Below are 25,503 nucleotides of genomic sequence, written 5' to 3' on the forward strand. Positions count from 1 at the left end.
ATTTTTTATTATGAATTATGAGAACAAAAGATGCAAAGAAAGAGGATAAGGTAAAGTTACAGTGGAAGGACAATCACCCATAACATAATTATCAGAAGAAGTCCCCTTGCTGATATCTTAACTTTGAATTTTCACCAAAGAAAGTTAAGATAAATAAAACAGAATCCATGTGCAATTACTTTTTCCCTCAAGTCCCCAGATTGTAGCACATTATAATATTTCTTAACAGCACACAAGGCAATCTAAAGCCATCAAACTTACGTAACTCCTTAAACATTAGAGGCATAGTGTTTTTTACATTTCCATGTACATGCATATTAGCTTAAGTTAACCTCAAATTTTAAGTGGGTGTGTTTTAAGGATTAGAGTCAAAGGAGCACAGTAAAAACGGTGTTAGAGTGGCAATTGTTGTTTGCATAGGCCCACCAAAATATGAGAGGCATGGAAAGGAATAGCCTTGGCCTAAATACAAAGAGATCCTACCCCTGAAGTTTCCTGGCATAAGACCAGCTCTAGGCCTCAGGAAAGTTATCGTTCGCTCCAAGACATTGTCCGTAGCGCCAACACACTTATCACACAGTCTCTGTTGTTGGTCTCATGTTTCTGTATTAAAGATTCTGGAATCTGCATGTCCTACATTGAAGTCATGATGAGGAGTGCCTTCTCGTTTCACCTCACCATGAAAGGGGAATGCAGGAAGCCCTGTCCTATAAGCAGGTTGTTGTTGTTGTTAAGTCTTCTCAGTGTTAAGGGAAGTCTCTTTTGAGCAGGACGATGTCTGAGCAGTGGTAGGGTCTTCCGTGGTAGAGTATTGCTTCCAGGTGATGTTATAGACAAACCTCACCATAAAGGGGCAATACAGCAAGCCCTGTCCAGTAAACAGGTCATTGTTCTTGTTGTCTTCTCAGTGTTAAGGGATGTCTCTTTTGAGTAGATCGATGTCAGAGCAGCTGTAGGGTCGTCCCTGGTACAGGAATGCCTCCGGGTGATGTTATATACAACCTTGGATGTTTTGTAAATGTCTTCTGTAGATCAAGGGGTAAATGGAGAATGCCCATTCTTCTGAGGCCTGTGCCAGGTCTTTATGTCAATGTTCATGGTGTAAGGTCTCATTGTACTACAAGATTTGTGTGTTCCCATTTCTATTAGATAAGAACTTATTGGTATGTATAGTATTTTCCCATGTCAGTGTGCCTACGCAAACAAGATATAAAGCCACGTGGTGCTATCAGATATATGGGGGCATAAGAACATTTCCAACAAGACCCATGACTTGGTTCAAACATAAGTATTAAACTGAGGGATTCTTTCACACCAAATTCCATATTGAGCAGTTCACAAAGAGAAGATAAAAAAAAATGGGGGGGGATCATCACTGTATAAGAAAGTATTTAGCAAAAGTTATAGCCGTCAAAGAAAACACCCGTAAAATGTTGAAAAGATATGTGCCCTTTTTATGCCTTTTAAAATAGTTGTGTGGGTGTTAACTCTAGGGCAACACTTTGGTCTGTGAATTAGGACTCAAGAGTACTTAAGTTAGAAAGGGTAAAAAAGGAGTAATGATGATAGGAGTTAAAGAAGTTAAAGAGAAATATGAACTTTATGAAGGGGTATGCAAAAGGGCAGAGTACAAAATGGACATTCTGCATACATAAAAACATAATTCAATGATAGTGAGTACTATTAATGTTTCTTGTGAGAGTACTATTAATGTTTCTTGTGCGCGCGGGGCAATAGCCCCCGCGCGATTTTGAAAATGTAGACTGGACAGAGATTACCAGTGCCAGCCAAACGTCCTCCTGCTAGACTCCCGGCTCCCAGGAAGGAGAGATCCTTCAAGAAGCTGGGAGAACAGAAGTTCAGAGCCCCACCCAGACCCTCCCTAAGGAGCCGCATGGATAGTGGGGGAAGGCCTAGGGTCCTTCAAGCTCCACCAAGGGACCCAACTCACCGGCTTGCCCAGGGGTGTGGCCCGGGGAAGCCCTGGAGATCTGGAGCAAGGCGGCAGAGGGGTGCTGGGGTTACCCAAATCCCGCACCCCCCCTAGGCCTGGCCAAGCAGGCCTCCGGCATGGCGTGGGCCTGCCAGACCTCCTCCTGCTTGACTCCCGGCTCCCAGGAAGGAGAGATCCTTCAAGAAGCTGGGAGAACAGAAGTTCAGAGCCCCACCCAGACCCTCCCTAAGGAGCCGCATGGATAGTGGGGGAAGGCCTAGGGTCCTTCAAGCTCCACCAAGGGACCCAACTCACCGGCTTGCCCAGGGGTGTGGCCCGGGGAAGCCCTGGAGATCTGGAGCAAGGCGGCAGAGGGGTGCGGGGGTTACCCAAATCCCGCACCCCCCCTAGGCCTGGCCAAGCAGGCCTCCGGCATGGCGTGGGCCTGCCAAACCTCCTCCTGCTTGACTCCCGGCTCCCAGGAAGGAGAGATCCTTCAAGAAGCTGGGAGAACAGAAGTTCAGAGCCCCACCCAGACCCTCCCTAAGGAGCCGCATGGATAGTGGGGGAAGGCCTAGGGTCCTTCAAGCTCCACCAAGGGACCCAACTCACCGGCTTGCCCAGGGGTGTGGCCCGGGGAAGCCCTGGAGATCTGGAGCAAGGCGGCAGAGGGGTGCTGGGGTTACCCAAATCCCGCACCCCCCCTAGGCCTGGCCAAGCAGGCCTCCGGCACGGCGTGGGCCTGCCAGACCTCCTCCTGCTTGACTCCCGGCTCCCAGGAAGGAGAGATCCTTCAAGAAGCTGGGAGAACAGAAGTTCAGAGCCCCACCCAGACCCTCCCTAAGGAGCCGCATGGATAGTGGGGGAAGGCCTAGGGTCCTTCAAGCTCCACCAAGGGACGCAACTCACCGGCTTGCCCAGGGGTGTGGCCTGGGGAAGCCCTGGAGATCTGGAGCAAGGCGGCAGAGGGGTGCTGGGGTTACCCAAATCCCCCACACCCCCTAGGTCTGGCCAAGCAGGCCTCCGGCATGGCGTGGGCCTGCCAAACCTCCTCCTGCTTGACTCCCGGCTCCCAGGAAGGAGAGATCCTTTTCCTGTGTTAATTTTTATGCTTTTGGTATACAACATAACCACACCTCCATCACCAATTGGACAAAGATCCTCCACAACCACTGTTACGTACCCCAATACTTCCTTCCTCGCTTCTTGGTATCTTGATTCTGTTGTCAGTATCCAAGGGTTTTGTTTTCATTGGCTTTTGTTTCTTTATAAATCACATGAGAACATCTGGCATTTGTCCTTCTTCCTCTGACTTATTTTGCTTAGCATTACAACCTCTAGATCCATCCAAGTTGCAGCAAAGGCAAGCCATCATCTTTCTTTTGGCTGAGTATCCCATTGTATATATAATACATATCACCAAATTTTTTAATCCACTCATCTGTTGTTGGACATATCTGCTGTTTCCAGATCATGGCTATTATAAATAGCACTACAATGAACATAAGTGTGCACATATGTTTTTATATTTGGGGAGAGATACCAAGTAGTAAGATTTCTAGATTATATGGAAGCTTTTTTTTTTTTAAAGGAATCTTCATACTGTTTTTCTTATAGGCTGAATCAGCTCACATCTCCACAATCAGTAACTGAGGATTCCTTGTCAACATTGGTTGCTTCTGGATTTCTTTTCATTATTTTGTTTTTGTTTTTTGGGCCAAACACGCTGGTGCTTAGGGGTTACTACTGGCTCTGTGCTCAGAAATCGATCCTGGCAAGTTTGGAGGACCATATGGGATGCTGGGAATTGAACCCATATCCACACTGGGTCAGCCATGTGCAAGGCAAATGCCCTACTGCTGTGGTATCTCTCTGGCCCCTGGATTTCTTGATATACTTTTCATGAATGTAAGGTGATATATCTCATTGTTATTTTGAGTTGCATTCCCTGGTAATCAGTTGATAAACATTTTTTTTCAAATGTCTGCTGACCATTTTTCTGTAATTTTTTTTAGAAAATATCTGTTCAATGTCTATCCCCATTTTTTGAACTGTTGCTTTTTAAAAATATTTTTTTTTTTTTTTTTGGTTTTTGGGCCACACCCTGTGACGCTCAGGGGTTACTCCTGGCTATGCGCTCAGAAGTTGCTCCTGGCTTGGGGGACCATATGGGATGCCGGGGGATCGAACCGCGGTCCGTCCTAGGCTAGCGCAGGCAAGGCAGGCACCTTATCTCCAGCGCCACCGCCCGGCCCCAATATTTTTATTTTTTATACTAGAACTATGTTGCTTTTTGTTTATGTTGTTAAAGTTTTGAATTTTCTATATATCTTGGTTATTAATTTTGCTCAATGCATAGCAAGTAACTTTTCTTCCCATTCATTATAATGACTTTATTTTAGCCAATTTGTCTTTCCTAGTGCATAAAAACAAAGTTTGATGTAAATCCATATAATTTGATTTTTGCCAATGGAGTTGAATCATTGAAGACAATATCATGGAAAATTCTGCTTATGTTTGCCTCAGTTCAAGGATATTGTCCACTATTTAGATCTTTAATCTGTCTGAATTAATGTTTGTGTATGATGTAAGATAGAGAATCAAATTCCTTTTTTTTTTGGTGTGTATGACTGACCAGTTTTCCTAATGTTATTTGTTGAAGAGGCTTTTCTTCCTTTACTTACTATACCTATCTCTTTTGTTTTAAATTAGTTCTCCATAAGTTTGAGGGTTTACTTCGGGACTCTTAATTCTAGTTCATTGGTCTGAAGTACCATACTGTTTTGGTTATCATAGTTTTATAATCAGGGAATACAATGCTTGCTGACAACCCCCCTTAATTATTTATATTTTATTTTATAATATCTTTGACCATTTGTGGAGTTATATAATTCCATACAGGTGTTAGTAGTATTTATTCTATGTCTTTAAAGCTGTTCAACTTTTATCTATCCATCTATCTATCTCTCTATCATTTACTTACTGGTTTTAGTAGTATTTATTCTGTCTTTAAAGCTGTCAACTTCTCTTTTTTTGTGGTTTTTTGGGCCACACCCATTTGATGCTCAGAGGTTACTCATGGCTAAGTGCTCAGAAATTGCCCCTGGCTTGGGGGGACCATACGGGACGCCAGGGGATCGAACTGCGGTCCTTCCTTGGCTAGCGCTTGCAAGGCAGACACTTTACCCCTAACACCACCTCTCCAGTCCCAAAAGCTGTTCAACTTCTGTCTGTCTGTCTGTCTGTCTGTCTGTCTGTCTGTCTGTCTGTCTGTGTTTGGGCCACACTCAGCAGCACTCAGGCATTACTCCTGGCTCTTCGCTCAGAAATCACTCCTGGCAGGTTTGGAGGACAATTTGGTATGCCTGGGATTGAACCCAATTCTGTCCTGGGTTGGCCGCGTGCAAGGCAAACACCCTACTGCTGTGCCATCACTCTGGCTCCATGTTTAATTGTAATAGGGGTTACTTTGAATTGCTTTTTAATGCTTTGAACAGAAATAGCTCATTTTAATAATGCTAATTAATATTTCAATCCGAAAACATAAAATAAATTTCAATTTTCTTGTATCCCATTCTATTTATTTTAACAGTGACAGCTCTTTAGTGTATGACTGTCCTTTACCTCTTTTGTTAAGTTAATTTGTAGTACTTTGTTTTAGGACACAATCGTATTTTTTTTTTTTTTTTTTTTTTTTTTTGGTTTTTGGGCCACACCCGGCGGTGCTCAGGGGTTACTCCTGGCTGTCTGCTCAGAAATAGCTCCTGGCAGGCACAGGGGACCATATGGGACACCGGGATTCGAACCAACCACCTTTGGTACTGGATCGGCTGCTTGCAATGCAAATGCTGCTGTGCTATCTCTCCGGGCCACAATTGTATTTTTAATATAAAATATAACATAATTCAATCCATTTTGATTTGACTTTTGTACTAGTATTAAGGAGAGGTCTGAGTTTGTTGGGTTTTTTTTTTTTTTTTTTTTTGCATGTGGCTGACCAGTTGTCCCAATACCACTTGCTGATGAGGCTTATCTTGCTCTACTTTTGTGTTTCTCCTCCCTTTATCAAATATTAATTGATTGCATTTCTGGGGGTTATTCTCTGAATACTAAAGTCTATTCTGTTGATTTAAGGATCTGTCTTTATTCCTGTACCATACTATCTTAATGCCTATTACTTTGTAATACAATTTAAAGGAAATCATAGTACACTTTGAGGAAAGTGATATCTCCCATCTTATTTTTCCAAAAGATTGCTTTAGATATTAGTGGGCATTTATTGTTCCAAAAGAATTTCAGGGGTGTTTGATTCACGTCTTTAAAAATATCATGGGTAACTTTAGAGAGATTATATTAAATCTGTACAATACTTTGGGAAATACTGCATTTTAATTATATTAATGCTCCCACACCATGAACAGGGTATTTGTCTCTACTTCCTCTGTCCTTTTTTATTTCTTTTCTTTCCTTTTCATTTTTTTTGGCGGGGGGGGGGGGTCGTCACATACGGCAGTGCTCAGGAGTTACTTCTGGCTCTACATTCAGAAATTGCTCCTGGCAGACTCGGGGGACCATATGGGATGCTGGGATTTGAACCACCGTCCTTCTGCATGCAAGGCAAATGCCCTACCTCCATGCTATCTCTTTAGCCCCTCTTTTATTTCTTTCTTTCTTTCTTTTTTTTTTTTTCCGGTTTTTTGGGCCACACCCGTTTGATGCTCAGGGGTTACTCCTGGCTAAGCACTCAGAAATTGCCCCTGGCTTGGGGGGACCATATGGGATGCTGGGGGATCAAACCACGGTCCTTCCTTGGCTAGCGCTTGCAAGGCAGACACCTTACCTGTAGCGCCACCTCGCCGGCCCCTCTTTTATTTCTTGAAGCAGTGTTTTTCTTAGTTTTCTTTGTATCAGTCCTTCACCTCTTTAGTTAAGTTTATTCCAAGATATTTGAAATTCTGTAGCACTATTTTGAATGGGATTTTTTTAATGTCTATTTCTTCTCTATCATTATTTGTATACGAGGCCATGGATTTCTGCCTGTTAATTTTTGCTGTTGTTTCTAGACGCTTATTGGTAGAGTTTTCCCCAAAACAAAAGCCCAGGCCCAGATGGATTCACTAGTGAATTCTTTCAAACCTTTCAAGAGGACCTGCTACCAATCCTTTTCAGGCTTTTCCAGGACACTGAAAAAACAGGAAAAAAAAACCCAAATAGTATCTATGAAGCTAACATCACCCTACTAACAAAAGTAGACAGAGATGCTACACCCCCAAAAAATAAATAAACAAACAAAGAGCTACAGGCCAATATCCTTGATGAACACAGATGCAAAAAGCCTCAACAAAATTCTACTAATTAGGATCCAACACCTCATTAGAAAGATTACCATTACCAAGTAGAATTCATTCCAGAGACGAAAGGATGGTTTAACATATGCAAGTTAATCAAAATAACACATCATATCAACAAAAGGAAAAATAAAAACCACATGATCATATCAATAGATACAGAAAAAGCATTTGATAAGTTACAACACTTGTTCATGATGATAAAAACTCTCAACAAGTTTTTATCATGTTGTTTTATCTCCAAATGCTTGAGTTTTTTCCTTTTATTTTATGTTTAATGTCTACTCTCATATCATTGTGGCATATGTTTTTTTGTTTTTATTTTGGGTCACACCTGGCAGTGCTCAGGGGTTACTCCTGGTTGTCTGCTCAGAAATAGCTCCTGGCAGGCATGGGGGACCATATGGGACACCGGGATTGAACCAATCACCTTAGGTCCTGGATCTGCTGCTTGCAAGGCAAACACCACTGTACTATCTCTCTGGGCCCTCATTGTGGCATATGAAGATAGTTGTTATGATTTCTATTTCATGACTTTATGAACATTTGTTTTGTGCTTCAGTATGTGGTCAATTCCAAAGACTATTTTATGTGTTCTAGAAATATGTATATTCAGCTTTTTGGAGGTGGGGAGTCACATTCATATTTATTAACCCTAATTTTCCAATTCATCATTTATGGCTGTTGTTTTCTACTGTTATTGTGTTGTCAGTGTATATCTTTTTGTCTAGTAGTAGTTGCCTTAGAATTTTGTTACCTCTACATTTGGGTCAGATATGTAGATAATAGTTAAGTCTTTGTCAAGACTTAATCTACCTGTAATAGCCATCTGTTTGTATTATCTCTTACTTCTTTTTATTTATTTAATTTTTATTTTTTAAACTTTATTGATTGTTTTTTTTGCTTGTTTGTTTTTTTTGGGCCACACCCGGCTGTGTTCAGGGGTTACTCCTGGCTGTCTGCTCAGAAATAGCTCCTGGCAGGCACGGGGGACCATATGGGACACCGGGATTGAACCAACCACCTTAGGTCCTGGATCGGCTGCTTGCAAGGCAAATGCCGCTGTGCTATCTCTCCAGGCCCAATTGATTGGTTTTTGGGCCACACCTTGTGGCGCTCACTGGCTCTGCACTCAGAAATCGTTCCTGGTGAGCTGGGGGACGGAAATTGAACCCACATCCATTCTGGGTAGGTCGCATGCAAAGCAAATGCCCCACTGTGCTGTGCTGTGCTACCTCTATGGCCCCATTTCTTTTTATTTTCCCTCCCCCTTCTTTTTATTTTTAATTATGTTTCTTTTTGATACAAGTATTGCTTCTTCTGCTTTTTTAGGCTACCACTTTCCTCAGGTTGTTTTTCAAACTTTTACTCTGAACCTATGTTTATTGTGAGAGTTCAAGTACATCCTTTGTAATCAGCAGATGAGTTTTCATGTTCTGACCCATCTTGCCACTCTCTGTCTTTGGCTTGGAGACATAAAGAAGTCTTATTGCCATTTTTCTAAGAGGATTTGCTTTGTTTCTTTGGCCTTTCCTTACATTCTGTTTGCACTTTGATATCTGCCATATGTATAGTTATCTGCTTCCACAAGCCTCTTCTCAGTTTCTTCTAAATATTGAAGTTAGCATCTAGGTGACATTTGAAATTTTAAGCTTCTTTTTCCTTTTCAATTTGAAAGAAAAAAATTTCTATTTCATTTTACGAGTTTTCCCTTAATACTTAATACTCTCCTTTCCCCCCTATTTCATGTTTTATATGTGTTTGTCTGCTACCAAGTCAGGTTTGTTTGCTTTTTATATGCAGTAAGGCGTTTGCCTTGCACCTGGCTTCGATCTTCTGGCATCCTATATGGTCCCCTAAGCCAGGAGTGATTTCTGAGCGCACAGCCAGGAGTAAACCAGGAGTAACCTGGAATATGGGATATGGGATGCCTGGAATCAAACCACTGTCAGTCCTGGGTCAGCCCTCACTGCTGTGCTGTCTCTCTGGTCCCATGTTCTGTAGAATTTCATTAGAAAAAGCTGATGTAAACTTTACAGTAGTTTCTGTATGAGTCTTTACCTTTTTGTCAGTTTTGGTTCTTGACATTTTGACTAAAATTAGTTTTGGTGTTCTTGTATTTGGTTTTATGTTTGGACCACATTGAGTTTTCTGGACCAGACTCTTCTCAGACTCGGAAACTTCTTGGCCTTTAGTTTTATTTTTTCTTCTTCCTCTTCCTCCTCCTCCTCTTCTTCTTCTCCTTCTCCTCTTCTTCTCCTTCTCCTTCTCCTCCTCTTCTTCTGCCATCCTCTTCCTCCTCCTCCTCTTCTCCTTCTCCTCCTCCTCCTCCTCTTCTCCTTCTCCTCCTCCTCCTCTTCTTCTTCTTCTTCTTCTTCTTCTTCTTCTTCTTCTTCTTCTTCTTCTTCTTCTTCTTCTTCTGCCATTGTCAGGTGTTACAATCCCCCTAAAATCTACTTATTTATTAATTTTTCTTCTTTATTAACTATATTCTCTACCCTGAAGTCAATAATTTGTTCCAGTTTCTTCCATTCTGCTGCTAAATTCTGTTATTGTGTTTTCTTTGCTTTTATCTCAACTACTTGGACTCTTTAGATCATTCATTTCTGTTTGGAGTATATTTAACCTTTTTTTCATGCTTTTTTTCTGAGATTACTAGTGGTGTTTTATTTATTTCCTCATTTCATCAAACATTGATAAGATTGTTGCTTTGAAGTCTTACTCAAGGATTTTAGTGAGTTTTGGTGTGTTTGAAGATACTTCCTGGATTCTGACCCCTGGAAGGAGGGACAGTTGAACTATTTTCTTTTCATTATGCCTGGTATTGTATAAGGATTGGTGCTGGAACTCTGAGCATGAGTTGACCTGAGCAATGATCAGGAATTATAGTTGGAATATCAAATCAGTGTCTTTGGCCCTGAGCTTGTTAGGTCTAGATGACTACTGGGGAATTCTGGTCACAAGTGCCCTGTAACAAGATCTAATAGGCCTTGACTTTGGACCAGGATTCACAGTTCCTGGTGTCTGGCAACAGTTATGGAATCAAAGTCTGGCCGAACTAAGCAATAACTAGGGGACACAGTCATGTGTACTCAATTGTTCAGTAAACTGATCATAGCTACTGGGGATGGGGGTTGCATTGCCAGTATCTGGCTACAAGTAAGAGTTAAAGTCAGCATACCTGGATAGCAACCTGAAGTAGAATGCTATATTATTTGCATAGGCTGTGGTACGAAGTTTGAATGGGCTTTTACTGCCACTAGATGAAATAATTCACATGTGTCTCTGTATGCCTGAGTGCTATGTTTAAGCATGTATAAAGATGACCAGGTGACAGACACTGCTACCCTGAGATATGTTGTGTGGAATTTAAGCAGATTTATTGGGCTATCTGGGATACTAGATTTCTGGCAAATAGGAGTCTCTTTTTTTTTTTTTTACTAACCTTGAAGGACCTGGGTGGCAGTGACCAGAAAATTTGGGTTTGTGTGTGGTTAAGGATAAAAGCCAGCCAAATGTATTCAGTCCTGAGGGACTAGTCCTCTGATGATAAATTCCTCCCAGATGCCTGATCATTAAAATTAAGACTCTACATCTCCCAAATGTGACCGATTCCCACCTTCCCTACTGGGTTCCACAGATAAAGCATGAGCTCCTTGCTATCTGCCAATGGTTACTAAGATCCAGATCTGCTTGTTGCCTGACCACGGTGAGATAGACTGGTTGAGTCAGCTGGCTTGGCCAATCAAGGGTCCATCAGCCACCAGCTTGCTCTGCCACAAACCTAGTACAATTGTGAGGGGTAAGCTGAGAAAAAAAAAAAAAGTAGTGTGGTCCCAGCCAGACTGCCAAGAGTAGCAACAATAAAAGACTACTTGGGCAAATCCTAGTCCCTTGCTTCCCCACTTTGTGAATGTGAAAACAGAGCTGGACTTGTGGAAAACCTATACATTCAATATGCTCTCACTTCCCCATCATTTCCTAGTGTGACAGGCATCCGACATTGGGGCCATTTTGGTCTCACAAAAGTCCAACTTTGAGTTGCACTCCTCCAAACCACTTGTACTCTTCCACAGTGGTTTGTCCATCCCATTTTTCCACAGCTGCTTGCAATCCCACTATGTGGTGGGTATGGGTGTAGGGAATTCATGGATCTAGTGATTCTTCTCTGCTGCAACTCAGGTAGGACTCTGCATTCCATTCAATTCTTGGTGTAGATTTTGCCATGAGAGTGTGCTAGATAAACTTTCTCTTTGTAGGCCATCTTAGTTTGTCCTTAATTTGCCATTATGGTGAACAGAAGTTGTAAATGACACCTTAAATTAAAAATAGCTTTGGGATTGGGCAGTGGGTAGTGGCCAAGAGAATTCTTAGGTACATGTTAGAGTCTATATTGCTGTGGAGCAGAATTACCAAGATAGTCTGGCAAGGGGTCTGAAATAAGGAAAGCTTCCAGCTTTTACTACCAGATCTGCAACTAAACTAACTTCTGTACAAAATAAGTGAGGTTTTAAAGTTTAAAGTGGGTCCTGATGTTCCTTGGCTTAAATCCTTGAACAGGTCTTCTTTCATATTTCTATGACAGGACATCAGACTATGAAGGTTAGGACTGCACTTGCTATGACTCTATTCTCCTTTATCTCTCAGATTCTCCACACTTAACAATCATTCCACTTATTTCCACTCCATTCCTTTCTTGCTCTAAATCTATTCCAATTGCTTATTCTCTCTAACCAAAATATTTTTGGTGGTGGTGGTGATGGTGGTGGTGGTGGGGGGGGCACATCCCGGCAGAGTAAAGGATTTCTGGGCTCTGGGCTTAGGGATCACTCTTGGAGAACCATATGTGGTGCATGGGGTTGAATCAGGGTTGGCTGCCTGCAAGGCAAGTACCTTAACCCCTCTACTATTTCTCTGACTCTGCTTAAAATGTTTTAAAATCCAGTCTTGCAAATCTTATAATCTCTCATGGCTTTTAAGCAAGTCTTGGAAAGCTAAAAATCTTTCATTTTACAGGGATTAGCTCAGATATTATCTGAGAATAGCTTCCTTTACATATAGCCTAAATGCTAGTCCACTGTTGTGTTTTCTTAGCTTTTGTGCACACATACATAATCTCAAGGTTTGGGTTATTGTATTTACTATATGTTACCCTACTGTAATATCTTCTTCATAAAAGAGGGTCATTGTGGAGCTCATTGTTTATCATGATCTCATTAACCAATTGACCAGAACTTGCCTAGAGCCTCTCTGTGACTCTGATAAATGGTGACCATCCAAATGCAATCAGAAACTCACTCCAAGAAGACTTTAGTATGAGAAACAGTTGAAGGCATCAGAGAGAAAAAGAATGCTTTGGTGGACTGCAAGATGACAAGGTCACTGAAGATGCTGGTTCTGAAAATTAATGATCTGTGATGATCATGAGGCCATCAATATGTTTCATAACAATATTGTCCCAGAACAATAGTACAGAGTGGAGGGTACCTGCCTTGTATGAGGTTGATCTGGATTTGACACTATGTATAATCCACTGAGTCCTACCTATGCACAGAGCCAGGAGTAAGCCCTGGCATATATGTATGTGTACAAATATATGTATATGTGTTGCAATCTCTGAAGTATGAGACATCTAGAGAGACTAAATGGGTATTGACAAATCTATACTTTCCCAGGAATTATTATAAAATCCCCATCATTTAAAGCAGGTCTTTGTAATCTTGTCCCACTTCTGACCCTTTTTATTAAATTTTGTTTTTGGGTCACACATGGCTGTGCTCAGGGGTTACTCCTGGCTCTACACTCAGAAATCGCTCCTGGCAGGCTCTGGGACCATATGGGATGCCAGGATTTGAACCACTGTCCTTCTGTATACAAGGTAAACGCCTTACCTCCATGCTATCTCTCTGGCCCTTCTGATTCCTTTTAAACAAAATTTCACATAATTCTGAGCATCTAGGGATATAAAATAGGTATAGAAATATGGGCTGGGCAGACAGAATAGTAGGTAAAGCACTTGCTTTGCGCATGGCTGACTTAGATTTGATCTCTGGTACCACATATGGTCCCCCAGAATTGCTCAAGGGATGATTCCTCAGCACAGAACCAATAGTAAGCCCAGAGGACTGACTGCTGAGCCTGCCCTACAAAAAAAAAGAGAAGTTTTTTTGACTTATATTGACGGTATTCCATATATTAAATAATTTATTTTTTTCACATTTTTCCTTTATTTAAACATCTTGATTACATATATGATTGCGATTAGGTTTCAGTCATGTAAAGAACACCCCTTCACCAGGGCAACATTCCCATCACCAATGTCCCAAATCTCCCTCCATCCCACCCCACCCCTGTCTGTACTCCAGACAGGCTTTCCAGTTCCCTCATTCATTCACATGATTATGGTAGTTCTCTGTGTAGTTATTTCTATAACTGCACTCACCACTCTTTGTGGTGAGCTTCATGAAATGAGCTGGTAAATAATTTATTAAATAATATTATAAATATATTTAAATATATAATAAATAATAAATATAATAAAACAATATTATTAATATTAAATAAGTTAGAATTTAAAGGACCTCAAAGACTTTCCCTTAGATGATCTTAGCTACAGACTTCTGGGGTTTTAAAATTTCTTTATTCTTGTACAGCATATTATATTTTATACCAATGTTGATTTCAGTATTATAATCTATCTGTATTTATGTCAACATAAGGATGACTTAAAGATCTATATGGCAGAAAAAACAAAAAATCTCAAATCTTTATCTTGGATTATTTTCATGTCAATAGTCAAACTTCAGAGACACAGGTCTGAGAAGTTCTAGCTTTCTTCTCCTGTTGGAACACTGCTTTTAAATGTAGTTTTACTTTTAAAACAAAATTCATGCATTTTCAATAAATATTTATTGAGCATTTGCTAGGTGCTTGACACTAGGACTGTGGAAATAACCGAGATCAAGATATGGATCAAAATGATTCTTATCTTGAGTTATGCCCTGAGGAGAAAAATAATAATAAAGAGGAAGAGAAAGTATGTTATGATTTTTTACTAAGATGTTGAAGGAAACTCAGAGTAGTTTCTCAACTCTAGAAAATGACACCAAACTCCAAAACAGATGATAAGGAATAATTTCCCAAACTGTTAAGTTGTATATCTGAATGTGAATGGTCATAACATTTATCTTAAAAACTTGTCTTAAAATATTTCTTGATGATTTGTTAGCAGAATATTTAGTTTTTATACCTATTTTATATACTTCTATACCCAGGTTGCTTAAAAACTTCTGAGCGCATAGCCAGGAGTAACCCCTGAGCGTTACCGGGTGTGGCCCAAAAACCAAAAAAAAAAAAAAAAAAAAAAAAAAAAAACCTTCTCATTTGAAAAGGGGTTGTGAACAGATCAAATTTAAGAAGCCACATGTTAAGAGACGCGCTGGAAGCTGGAGCCAATATGCTATATTAGACAGGTCAGTGCTTTAGTGTGGCTAAAGTAAAGGGTACAAGAGAAAGAATTGAGAAAAGGTGTGAGAGGTAATCAATGTGGAGCATGAAGTGCTTCTAAAAATTTCAAATGTACTGTTGAGAATATAAAACAGATCTTCTTTATTTATATTTATTTATTGGTTTTTGGATCACACCCTGCAGTGCTAAGGACTTACTCTTTGCTCTGTGCTCAGGGATCATTCCTGGAGACTTTCAGGGGTCTTCAAACTACAGCCCGCGGGCCACATATTGTATTTATTCCCATTTTGTTTCTTCACTTCTAAATAAGATATATGCAGTGTGCATAGAAATTTGTTCATAATTTTTGTTTTTACTATAATCTGGCCCTTTAACAGTCTGAAGGACAGTGAACTGGTCCCCTGTTTAAAAAGTTTGAGGACCCCTGCGTGGTACAGGGAAAGAAAGCCAGGTTGGTTGCATGCAAGGCAAGCACCCGACTTGCTGTACTATAGTTCCATTCCCAGAACAGATTTATATTTAAAAGGGCATAGAAAGCCATTGAAAAGCTCTAATCTTAAGAAAGGGCTTGCAGTTACAAATAAACAAGCAAGGGAAACAAACAAGGGAACTTGCCTCACATGCAGCCAACCAAGGTTCAATCTCCAGTATTCCAAATGGTCCTCTGAACATTGGTAGGAGGGATTTCTGAGTGCAGAGCCAGGAGTGACCCATGGGCACCACCAGTTGTAGCCCCAAAACAAAACAACAACTACCACCACCCCAGACAACCACAAGCAAAACAACAAAAATTGAAGCACCACAAAAGTCTGCAAAAGACTTAAAAGCTCTACATTCGGTGACATATAAGAACCTAAACTCATTCAACTGAGCCATCATCTTAAATTTCACACACACACACACACACACACACACACACACCTGAATTCTCTTGAATCTGTACCGCTCCCTATCCCAGCCCCTACAATAACTAATAATTCTCTTTGGCATTATCTACCTCTGGGCTCACCCACTCTCTGGCAGCTTCCACAGTTCAGTCATTGGGGTGACCACATACGCACTGGGGGACAAGATAACCCTTCCACATGATGCAACACAAATGCACAGACAGCCCATAACCTTTCACAGGTGTACAGCTTGCCCTTCTGGATCCATCTGTTTCCAGGTCTTGGCCCATGCATACAAGGAGGCAGCTGGGGAAGAGGGGCTGCTTAAAGGTCCGAGGGGCAGAGAAGGCCAGTACTGGGCTGGTCTCATTCATTCAGTGAGCTGGAAGTGGAGAGACAGACGGGTGGTGCCCAGGGTCTCAGGAGGGTCAAGTTTCAAAGTAGAGGCTGGGCCAGGACGGTGCCCTGCCCAGCTCCAAGCAGGAACCTGGGTTTCCAGCAGCAAACGTCTGGAGCAGGTGCTCCTCCGCGATAAGCAGCTGGGAGGGCTTCTCCCGCCCAAAACACGCAACTGCCCCCTTTGACCGCATCTCCCAAGGCCCAAGGTGATGTACAGAGTCCCAAGCCCTCCAAGACTTGCAAACGGAAAGCTCATAGCGAGGAGCCTTTTCCCTTTCTCATTTCTGGCAGGAGCCCTAATCCTGAAGACAGCGGCCCTCCACTGCTTCCCAAAAGGACAGATGAACCCCAAGGGGCTTCCAGAATCACATCCCTAATCCTTTTCCCGTGCACAGCTCAAAAGGACAATTTCTTTTCCTTAATAGGCCCGTCTTGGCCCAACTCGCGCCTTACCTTGGTTTCTAAGAAAAATCCTTTGCAATGCGTAGAGAAAACTCCAACCTCTGCCCCAGAGCTAGGCTGCAGGTGTGTGTGTGTGTGTGTGTGTGTGTGTGAAGAACATTGTTTTGGGGTGTGTGTGTGTGTGATTTGCTTTGCATGCAGAAGGACATTGTTTTGGTGTGTGTGTGTGTGTGTGTGTGTGTGTGATTCGCTTTGCATGCAGAAGGGCATTGTTTTGTGTGTGTGTGTGTGTGTGTGTGTGTGATTTGCTTTGCATGCAGAAGGACATTGTTTTGGGGTGTGTGTGTGTGTGTGCGTGTGTGTGTGTGTGTGCGTGCGTGTGTTTCCTGCAGGGCCCCGCGCTCAGCTTCAGACCTCAGCTCCGCGCTCTGCACAAGAGCAGCCCAGCGCAGCGCAGCCCAGCCCAGCCCGGCCCAGCAGAGCGGCCGTCCCAGCGGGGCCGCGTCCCCTTTAAGAGAAGGCCACGCCCCTCCTCCTCCCGGCGCGGCGTTCGCTGGCGGCCGCTCCGGGGCGGACAAGATGGCGGCCGGCGGGGCTGTGGCGGCGGCGCCCGAGTGCCGGGTGCTGCCCTACACGCTGCACAAGTGGAGCTCCTTCTCGTCCACCTACCTTCCCGAGTAAGCGCCGCGCCGCGCCGCGCCGGGGCCGCCGCTCGTCGTGCCGCGCGACTCCTCGGGCGGGGAGCGAGCGGAGGGCCGCGGGGCCGGCCGAGAGGCCCGGGCGGGGCCTGGCGAGGGCTGGACGCGCGGCCTCGGGGAGGCGCCTTCCGGCCCGGCGCCCCCGGCGACCTCGAGCGCTTTGGGCCGGCGGCTGCGGGGCCCGGGAGCGGGGGGCCGGGGGGGGGGGAGGCGCGGCGGGGGCCCGGCGAGGGGCGTGGCGAGGCCCGAGGGCGTTGGGACCGACCCGCGAGGAGGCTGCGGCCGGGCTGGCGGGTTCGGAGGCGGCTCGGGCTCGGGGGGCGGGACTCGTCGTCGGGGGCCGGGGCCCGGGAGACGACGGGGTGCCGCGATCCCTGCGGGCGCCCCAGCACCCCGAGAAGTGAGTCCAGCCTTTGGGAGCCCGAGAGGGGCCTACCCCGGCCCGGGAGAGGCACACGAGCACCGTGCGATCTTGCAGAGAGGGTTTTGGTGTTTTTTGTTTGTTTGCTTCTTGGCTGCGAGTTCTTGCAAAAGGAGAGTGGACTCACTTGCCCAAGTGGGCCATGCACGACATCTCCATTTGCCCAGCCCAGAAACTCAGATTTAAAATGAATAAATAAATAAACAAACAAAGCCTGACAGTGACCGATGCAACGTCCAGCGCCGGGCTTGCTTCTGTTCCCTTGCTTTAGGGGGGGGGGGGCGAACCAGTGATTAGAGTTTGCTTTGCATTGGGACTCTATATATATTTAAGTGGGGAAAGGGTAGGCGGGGCAGACTCCTTTTTTTGCAATGCTGGAAGTACTTTCCCGACTCCTGCATTTAGATTTGAGAAGCAGGAGTAGCTCTTAAGTCTGTATTTGAACTACAGAGAGAGAAGGGAAACTGGCCCAGCGAAGTTTTGTAAAAAAAAAAAAAAAAAAGGTCTTTGCAAACTTAGAAGAGCCCAGCTGGCATCCTCGGCCCATCATCTTATCTCCTGGAGTTCTGGAACAAATCTAGTGATATACAGGTTTGGATATGTTTTTTGGAGGTCTTCGAGCAAAAACCGGATTAGAGCTGCCAAGCGTGCTTAAAGGATTTTTTTCCACGCATATTTTAGGAATTTCGTATCTTTTCTTAAACTTGGATTCTGAAGTTTAATCAAGACCAAGTTCAAGTGGGCCAGAGTGATAGCACAGCGGTAAGGTGTTTGTCTTGCATGCTGCTGTCCCAGGACGGACCTGAGTTCGAACCCCTTCATCCCATATGGTCCCCTGAGCCTGCCAGGAGTGATTTCTAAGCACAGAGCCAGGGTAACCCCTGAGGGCCATCTGGTGTACTCCCCCACGCCCCCCCCCCCCAAATCAAGGTCAAGTCTCAGAATGGAGCAGACACTAGAAGAGGCTTTAAACTCTGTTCCTCTTCAATAGCTTGTCCCCTAGGCCAGTTTGTCAGGTCCAAGTTTAGCAGTCTGGCCTTCCAATGGAATCTCGTCATGGAAAGGAAGCCTAGTGGTTTCTCAGCTCATGATGGCTCTGTCCCCAGCATTTAATTTGTGGGTGAGCCATCTAAGTGTCCTAGTCCCCATAGATACTTGACCACTCATTTTTTAGGGTTCACAAACAGTTGAATCTGATAATAAACATTTTTCTGTTGGGAATTGGTGGTGGGAAAGGTGGTTTTTGATCTAATACCGAGAGGTCTTGAGGTTGTTGGGATTTTTTGAAATTTTATTTTATGAAGTTAAGCCACTTCCAACATCTTACACCTTGATTGAGACTTGAACATCACAAGTTCTGTCTTTAGTTTGGGTAGAGAAGGGACAACACCTTTCAGGCAGGACATGGTTTTAACTGAATGGCAGTTTTACTTGTCTAGTTATCCTGCTCCCAGATTTGAAGTGAATTGAATGTTAGTTTTGGTGCTATAAGACAGCTGTTTGAAACTGGGGAAATGTATTTAATGAATCCTTAACTTTAAGCAATTTTGTTTTTAATGTCTTATTTAATCTTTATGTTATTCCATTGCATGTCATTGAAGATGGCCATGCAGTATAGTTTTCACTTTAAAACAGTAAGCTATTGTAGTAGAAAGTAATCTGAACTTTGATTTTTTGGGGAAAAAAGTGTCGTTATAAACGGTGTTTGGACGGTTTGTGTTTGTAAAGTCGGTGCTTCCTGTGCCTGAACTGTAACTTCATGCGATAGGGAATTTAAGAAAGGAATTCTTTTTCCTAACCTTGTCCTTAAGTCCCCTGTAGCAATTGCTGTATCTTTATTATCTTTGACATTCCTGTAAAGGTTTTTACTAGGCAATTTTCATTTTAAATAAGACGATTTAAAAAATTGGGAGGTTATGCTTGGGAGTTACTCTTTGGTGATCTGCCAGTGCTCAGGTTCTGAGGTTGTACTTGGGATCCAGCTCTGGACTCTCACAAGTTTTCCAGCTTTTACCAAGTCACTTCTTTTGTTGAAATTTCCCACTGAATGGCAACCTGCTTAGATTTTGCAAGTTTAGGCAATAATAAAGTAACAACAGTGGCACTTAATTTGCCTTCTTTATGCCAGGTTCTTTGTGAACACTTTTAAGTATATGATCTATTTAATCTCATAGCATTTGTATGAATACTCTTTTTTTTTTCCCAGATAAGGAAAAAACATGTGGAGGTTAAAATAAAATTTGCCTAAAGTTAAATAGCTAGATGAAGCAGGAGAAGAACTCAGGTTCTCTTGATTTTATAGTCCATGGTCTTAACTATAGCGCTGCTCTGTTCTGCAATATAGTAAGTGTTCAGAGATGTGTATTAAAGGTACTTGCTTTATTAATATGAATTATTATTAATAGTACCATTTGATTATTTTTAAAGGGTAAGCCACACCCCAGGTACTCGGGGGCTGACTATTCCTGGCTTTATGCTTAGGGGGACTAAGAGAACCCATGGGGGGGATAGGATGTGGGACTAGAAATTTGAGCTACTATCTTTGTAGCTAGTGCTTTAGTTGTATAAAGATAATTGAAGATAAAGGATTTTTAAAAAAATCTGTTACTTGTTTTTCTCCATAGGGAACTAGAAGGCTTTACCTTCTCTTTCCAAAAGCTGTTGGGGATGGGGAGATCTCTTCTAATTTTTTGGTTTATTTAAACCATAAAATGTTAAAACATGAGGTGGAGTAATAGCATAGTGGTAAGGTATTTGCTTTGCACGCGGCCCACTTGGGACTGACCTGACTTCAATCCCTGGCATCTGATATGGTCCCTTGGCCTGCCAGGAGTGACTTCTGAGTGCAGAACCAGGGGTAACCACAAAGTGCTGCTGATTGTGGCCCATAAACCAAACACACACACACACACACACACACACACACACACACACACACACACACACACACACACACAAAAGTTAAAGTAAATCTAGTTGTAGATAATATCTTATTTTACTTTGGAACTAACGTGGAACCGTTTTTAGTGTACCTGAAATAGTTTGCTTAGATTTTACCTTTTCATCAGATTTAGGAAATAAGGAAAGTTTAAGTGATGATTCTTTTTTTTTTTTTTTTTTGGTTTTTGGGCCACACCCTGTGACGCTCAGGGGTTACTCCTGGCTATGTGCTCAGAAGTTGCTCCTGGCTTCTTGGGGGACCATATGGGACGCCGGGGGATCGAACCGCGGTCCATCCTAGGCTAGCGCAGGCAAGGCAGGCACCTTACCTCCAGCGCCACCGCCCGGCCCCTAAGTGATGATTCTTATAATTTATTTGCATTGCTATGTGTAACATATTTTACATATAACATTCATATTAAAATAATTAATCTTTATATTCAATGTTTATTGCAATAGCAGATAGTGATAGTAATTACATTCATCCAGTGCCTACTATATGCAAGATGATTTTAATTTGTAATTTTACTTAGCCCTTAACACAAGGGTTAAGATAAATGCTATATGATAGACAGTGGAGGCTTATACAAGTTAAGTTGTCCAAGGTTTTAGAGTTTCAGGAGGTTTGGTCAGTTTTGTACTTACATTATTGCATGTGTCTTTAATAACAATCAACCCAGTTTGGATATCTTCTATTCCTCAGTCATTTTCGTTCCATACAAATTTAGTGATAAATTTACCTTTCTGTTTTACAGTTAGAAAAATTGAGATTCAGGGGCCGGAGCGGTGGTGCAGGCAGTAGGGCGTTTGCCTTGCATGCACTAACCTAGGACTGACTGTGGTTCGATCCCCCCAGCTTCCCATATGGTCCCCAAGCCAGGTGCGATTTCTGAGCTCATGGCCAGGCGTAACCCCTGAGTGTCACCAGGTGTGCCCCCCCCCCCAAAAAAAAAAAAAAGAAAAGAAAAGAAAAGAAAAATTGAGATTTAGAGGAGTAAATTCACTTGCCAAGGTCCAAGTGTTAGAAAAGGTGTGAGATAGGCCTACTTGACTTCTGTTCCCAAAACTGCTTCTATCTAATTGAAAGGTCAGATAAAAAGTGCTGTACATTTTATTTAGCATTTAAGATTTAAAATTGTTGTAGTTTTGTTGTTTTTGTGCCACATTGGTGGCACTCAGGGCTTACTCCTGGCTCTGCCCTTAGATATCACTTCTAGCAGGCTTGGGGGACCATATGGGATGCCAGAGAGCAAATCTGGATTGGCCTCATGCAAGGCAAATAAATGCCCTACCCACTGTGTATCACTCTGGCCACAGGATTTTAAATTTTTATTTTTTAATTTTTGGGCCACACCTGGTGACGCTCAGGGGTTACTCCTGGCTGTGCGCTCAGAAATCGTTTCTGGCTTGGGGGACCATATGGGACACTGGGGGATCGAACCATGGTCTGTCCTGTGTCAGCCGCGTACAAGGCAAACTCCCTATCACTGTGCCATCACTCTGGCCCCAAAATTTTAAAGTTTAATATGAAAACCGAGGAGGAGCTTTGTAAGTTATTTTACACATTAATCTTATTTATATGAATACTTTTAATTTTGTTTACATGTAATTGAAAAACATATTTGATTGTAGTTGATATATTTGAAAGGATTTTTTAAATTTTCTTGTTAGGCCTTTTTTCCTATTATTATTTATGTAGCATGAATTAGAATTGCACTTTATTGCATGTGATTTATAAGGTTCAAATTATAAGTGACAACCAGGATAGTTTGAACCTATTTCATATTTAAAGTTTCACATGTATAATACTTGGCAGGGAGATACCATAAACATGATGGTAGTTTTATCAGAGTGACCCTTACCCCATTAAACTTCAGGTGTGCTGACCCCTGCGATTTTCCCGAATGTGGGAAACTTGTCTGCATATTTTGTGGTAGTGGGGGACTGTATTTGCACTCTCCCTTGAAAAATAAGTTTCTTATATAGGGGCTGGAGTGATAGTACAGGGGTGGAAGAAGGGCATTTACCTTGCACACAGCTGACGTGACCTGGCTTTGATCCCTGGCATTTCATATTCATATGGTTCCCTGACCACCATGACTACCACCAGACATATTTTCTGAGTGCAGAGCCATTAGTAACCCCAGAGCATCACTGGATTTGTCCCAAAAGCCCCCCCCCCAAAAAAAATCGCAAATTTTTAGATTGCAAAAATTCTCCCACACTTATTGTGGAGTGTAAATAAAACATGATCAAAAGAAACAAAGCATGAATTATTTTGCTCAAAGAAAGATAGTCATCCTTTAGTAAAACACTCCTGTTTTTTTTGACTGCTTACCACTTGAATATTATCCTGTGTTCTTTTATATTCTCTGTATTACCATTTGTTATGGATGCATTTATTCCATGTAGTAACTTTATGGCATTAAAAAAGTTGATTCCATATCAGTGACCATTTAGACTTTTGGGGTTGGTTTGTTTTTGTTGTTTTTGGTCCTTAGAAGAGTTTGCTTTATTAAAACAGATCTTGAACTCAATTACAATAACCTCTTATATGTTGAATTGTTAAATTAAAAGAATCAGAATGTTTTCCTGCTGTTAGTATAGGAAACTTTCTGTTTTTACTCTGGATGTCATCTGTAGTAAGTAGTGAATTCCTAATAATTTTTATTCCTCCCTTTCCCTTTATTTTGGTTCTTTAAATGGGTATTTGTTTTACTAATATATTTGAAGAATAAAACATTTTTAAGATTTATTATTTATTTGCTGTATAAAAAGTGATTGGTGTGCATAGGAATTTGGGGCTCCTTTATAGTAATCCGGTTGGCTCCATAGGAGTTGTGAGTCACTAGTTTGGAGAGGTATCCAATTTCCTAGGGGACTGGGAGCTGTTATACTCTTCCTTACCCAAACTTTTTTCTTTTTTTCCAGCACTGTTGGCTTGGGTATCTTACTGGCCACTGTAACTTCTCATATAGTCTAGTTATCTTGGTACTATAGAAAAATCAGTATACCCAGGAAAGAGAAAAAGTCTTGTGATATTGAGGGGGGACTAGGTAGTGAATCTGCAGAGTGTCTCCTAGAACTGAACTTTGTGAACCAGCAAGTTGATTCTCATTTGGGTATTATTTATTTTTCCTTTCTGTTTTTAAGTGCTTACTCCTGGCAGTGTTCAGGACCATGTGGGATGCTATTGAACCTGGGTTGGCTGCATGTAAGGCAGTGCCCTACTTGCTATTACTATTGCTCCAGTCCCTCTGGCACCTTTTTCAATCTGTAGAATTACACTGTCATCATCAGTTCTGAAACTTTTTGATACTGTTTAGATATTGTATCTGCCCATTTTCCATTTTCTCTCTGACTCCAATTACATCTATTTTACATCTGTTCTATCCCAGGTGTTTCCCCCCCCCTTTTTTTTTTTTTGGTTTTTGATTTTTGGGTCACACCCAGTGACGCTCTGGGGTTACTCCTGGCTCTGCAATCAGAAGTTGCTCCTGGCAGGCATGGGGGACCATAAGGAATGCCGAGATTTAAACCACCTTCTGTTCAAATCAGCTACATGCAAGGCAAATGCCCTACCACTGTGCTATCTCTCTGGCCCCATATGTTCCCAATTTTTAACATGCATTTCCTTTAATTTTTTTCATTCCATTATGATAGGTTTTATTTACTACTTGTGTTCCAGTTTATTAACTCTATGAAGTTATCTATAGATTACTTCTAACCTTGTGTGCATTGTTTTTTTTTTTATGGCAAAATTTTTGATTCTCTCTTTTAAAGAGAGATTCTAATTCATTGACCAGAAATACCTCTTTTATCATTTATTTCTTGAGTATATCAATACATGCTTTTTAGAGTCCAATATTTAGGTGACCTGTAGATTTTTAAAAAAAAATTTCTTTTCCTATTAGCTGAGTATCATTTGACTGGTAACAATCATTATTATACTTTTTAGTAACTTTTGATTGAAATCCAGGCATTATTATATGTACAATTTTAGAAGCAATACAAATTTTCTTTTCACATTTAATGATCTTTTTTCCCAGAGAGGATTCCCTAGCTTTCTGATAAGATAGGATTGAGGCATTTCACCTCAATAGTCGATATCTGAGCTGGCCTGGGAAACTGGTTTTAGCTTTTGTAAATCTCTAGTTTGTCCAAGTCTGGTCACCCTCCAGAAAACTAGCCAAAAGAGGGGGTGTATTTCTCAGTCTTCTGCTTTTATGTCTCTGGCAAACTCCCTACAGCTGCTTCTTGCTTCTCACTTATCCTTTGTTGGGTTTTTAGTTTAAGAATTGACCTTGTACCTCAAGAGAAAGAGCAAGGAATATAGCAGTTAGGACATTGACCTCCCATTTAGCTAACCTGGGTTCAAATATTGGTGTCTTATGTGATTCCCCTGAGCTCTGCCAGGAGTGATCCCTGAGTGGAGAGCCAAAAGTAAGCATAGAGCACAGTTGTTGGCTCCAAAATCATAACAAAAACAAAAGAAAAATAACTGTTATTTCCCTCTCCTATAATATGACACAGAGAAAATGCTTTCAATATTACAGCATATTTAAAAACAAAAAAATGCACATGGGGCTAAAAATACTCCTAATTAAATTGCTTGATTCAGTTTTTCTTGTAATCGCACACATATATGCACAAAAACTCACACTTGTGTGCTTATGTGTTGCATTAAATAATTAACGATGGGGCTGGATGGTGGATGATGCCATCCAGCCCACATGGCTCTGCAACCTCCATGCAGCCGGCGAGTTCCAGGCCCAGGTGAAATCACTCACTCGCAGGCTTCAGGAAGAATCATCTTTATTCATGCCCTTGCCACCACAGGTGTGTGGCCTATGTCAACCTTTCAAGCATTCAGCAATATTTTGCTAGCCCTGCATCTTATCTCCTGTTAGCCATCTTCCCTTTGGGCTCCATGCGGCCCAAAGATCCAAAAGCCAGGAAGCCAAGCCGGGCCAAGAGAGAAACGGCAAAAGGGCAAAAAGGGCCGAAT

General features: G+C 42.1%; 1 protein-coding gene and 1 non-coding gene across 6 annotated transcripts in view; both read left to right on the forward strand.

The window, feature by feature from the left end:
* The window catches only part of MKLN1 (muskelin 1), a 393,778-nt gene that overhangs the window by 214,043 nt on the left and 154,232 nt on the right, over positions 1-25,503 (forward strand). For 2 of the 5 annotated variants that reach the window (XM_049774449.1, XM_049774481.1), the window contains exon 1: positions 17,001-17,113. The exons of the other annotated variants lie outside the window; for them this stretch is intronic. In XM_049774449.1, coding sequence (XP_049630406.1) covers positions 17,016-17,113 — 98 coding nt within the window. In that variant the 5' untranslated portion in view covers positions 17,001-17,015. Of the gene's footprint in view, positions 1-17,000; positions 17,114-25,503 lie in introns of those variants that run through there. 5 annotated transcript variants of the gene reach the window in all.
* LOC126033566 (U1 spliceosomal RNA) lies at positions 22,298-22,460 on the forward strand. The gene has a single exon (XR_007504465.1). It is a non-coding gene; the product is annotated as a U1 spliceosomal RNA (small nuclear RNA).

The sequence above is a fragment of the Suncus etruscus genome, chromosome 1 (genome assembly GCF_024139225.1).
Source record: "Suncus etruscus isolate mSunEtr1 chromosome 1, mSunEtr1.pri.cur, whole genome shotgun sequence".
Taxonomy (NCBI): domain Eukaryota; kingdom Metazoa; phylum Chordata; class Mammalia; order Eulipotyphla; family Soricidae; genus Suncus; species Suncus etruscus.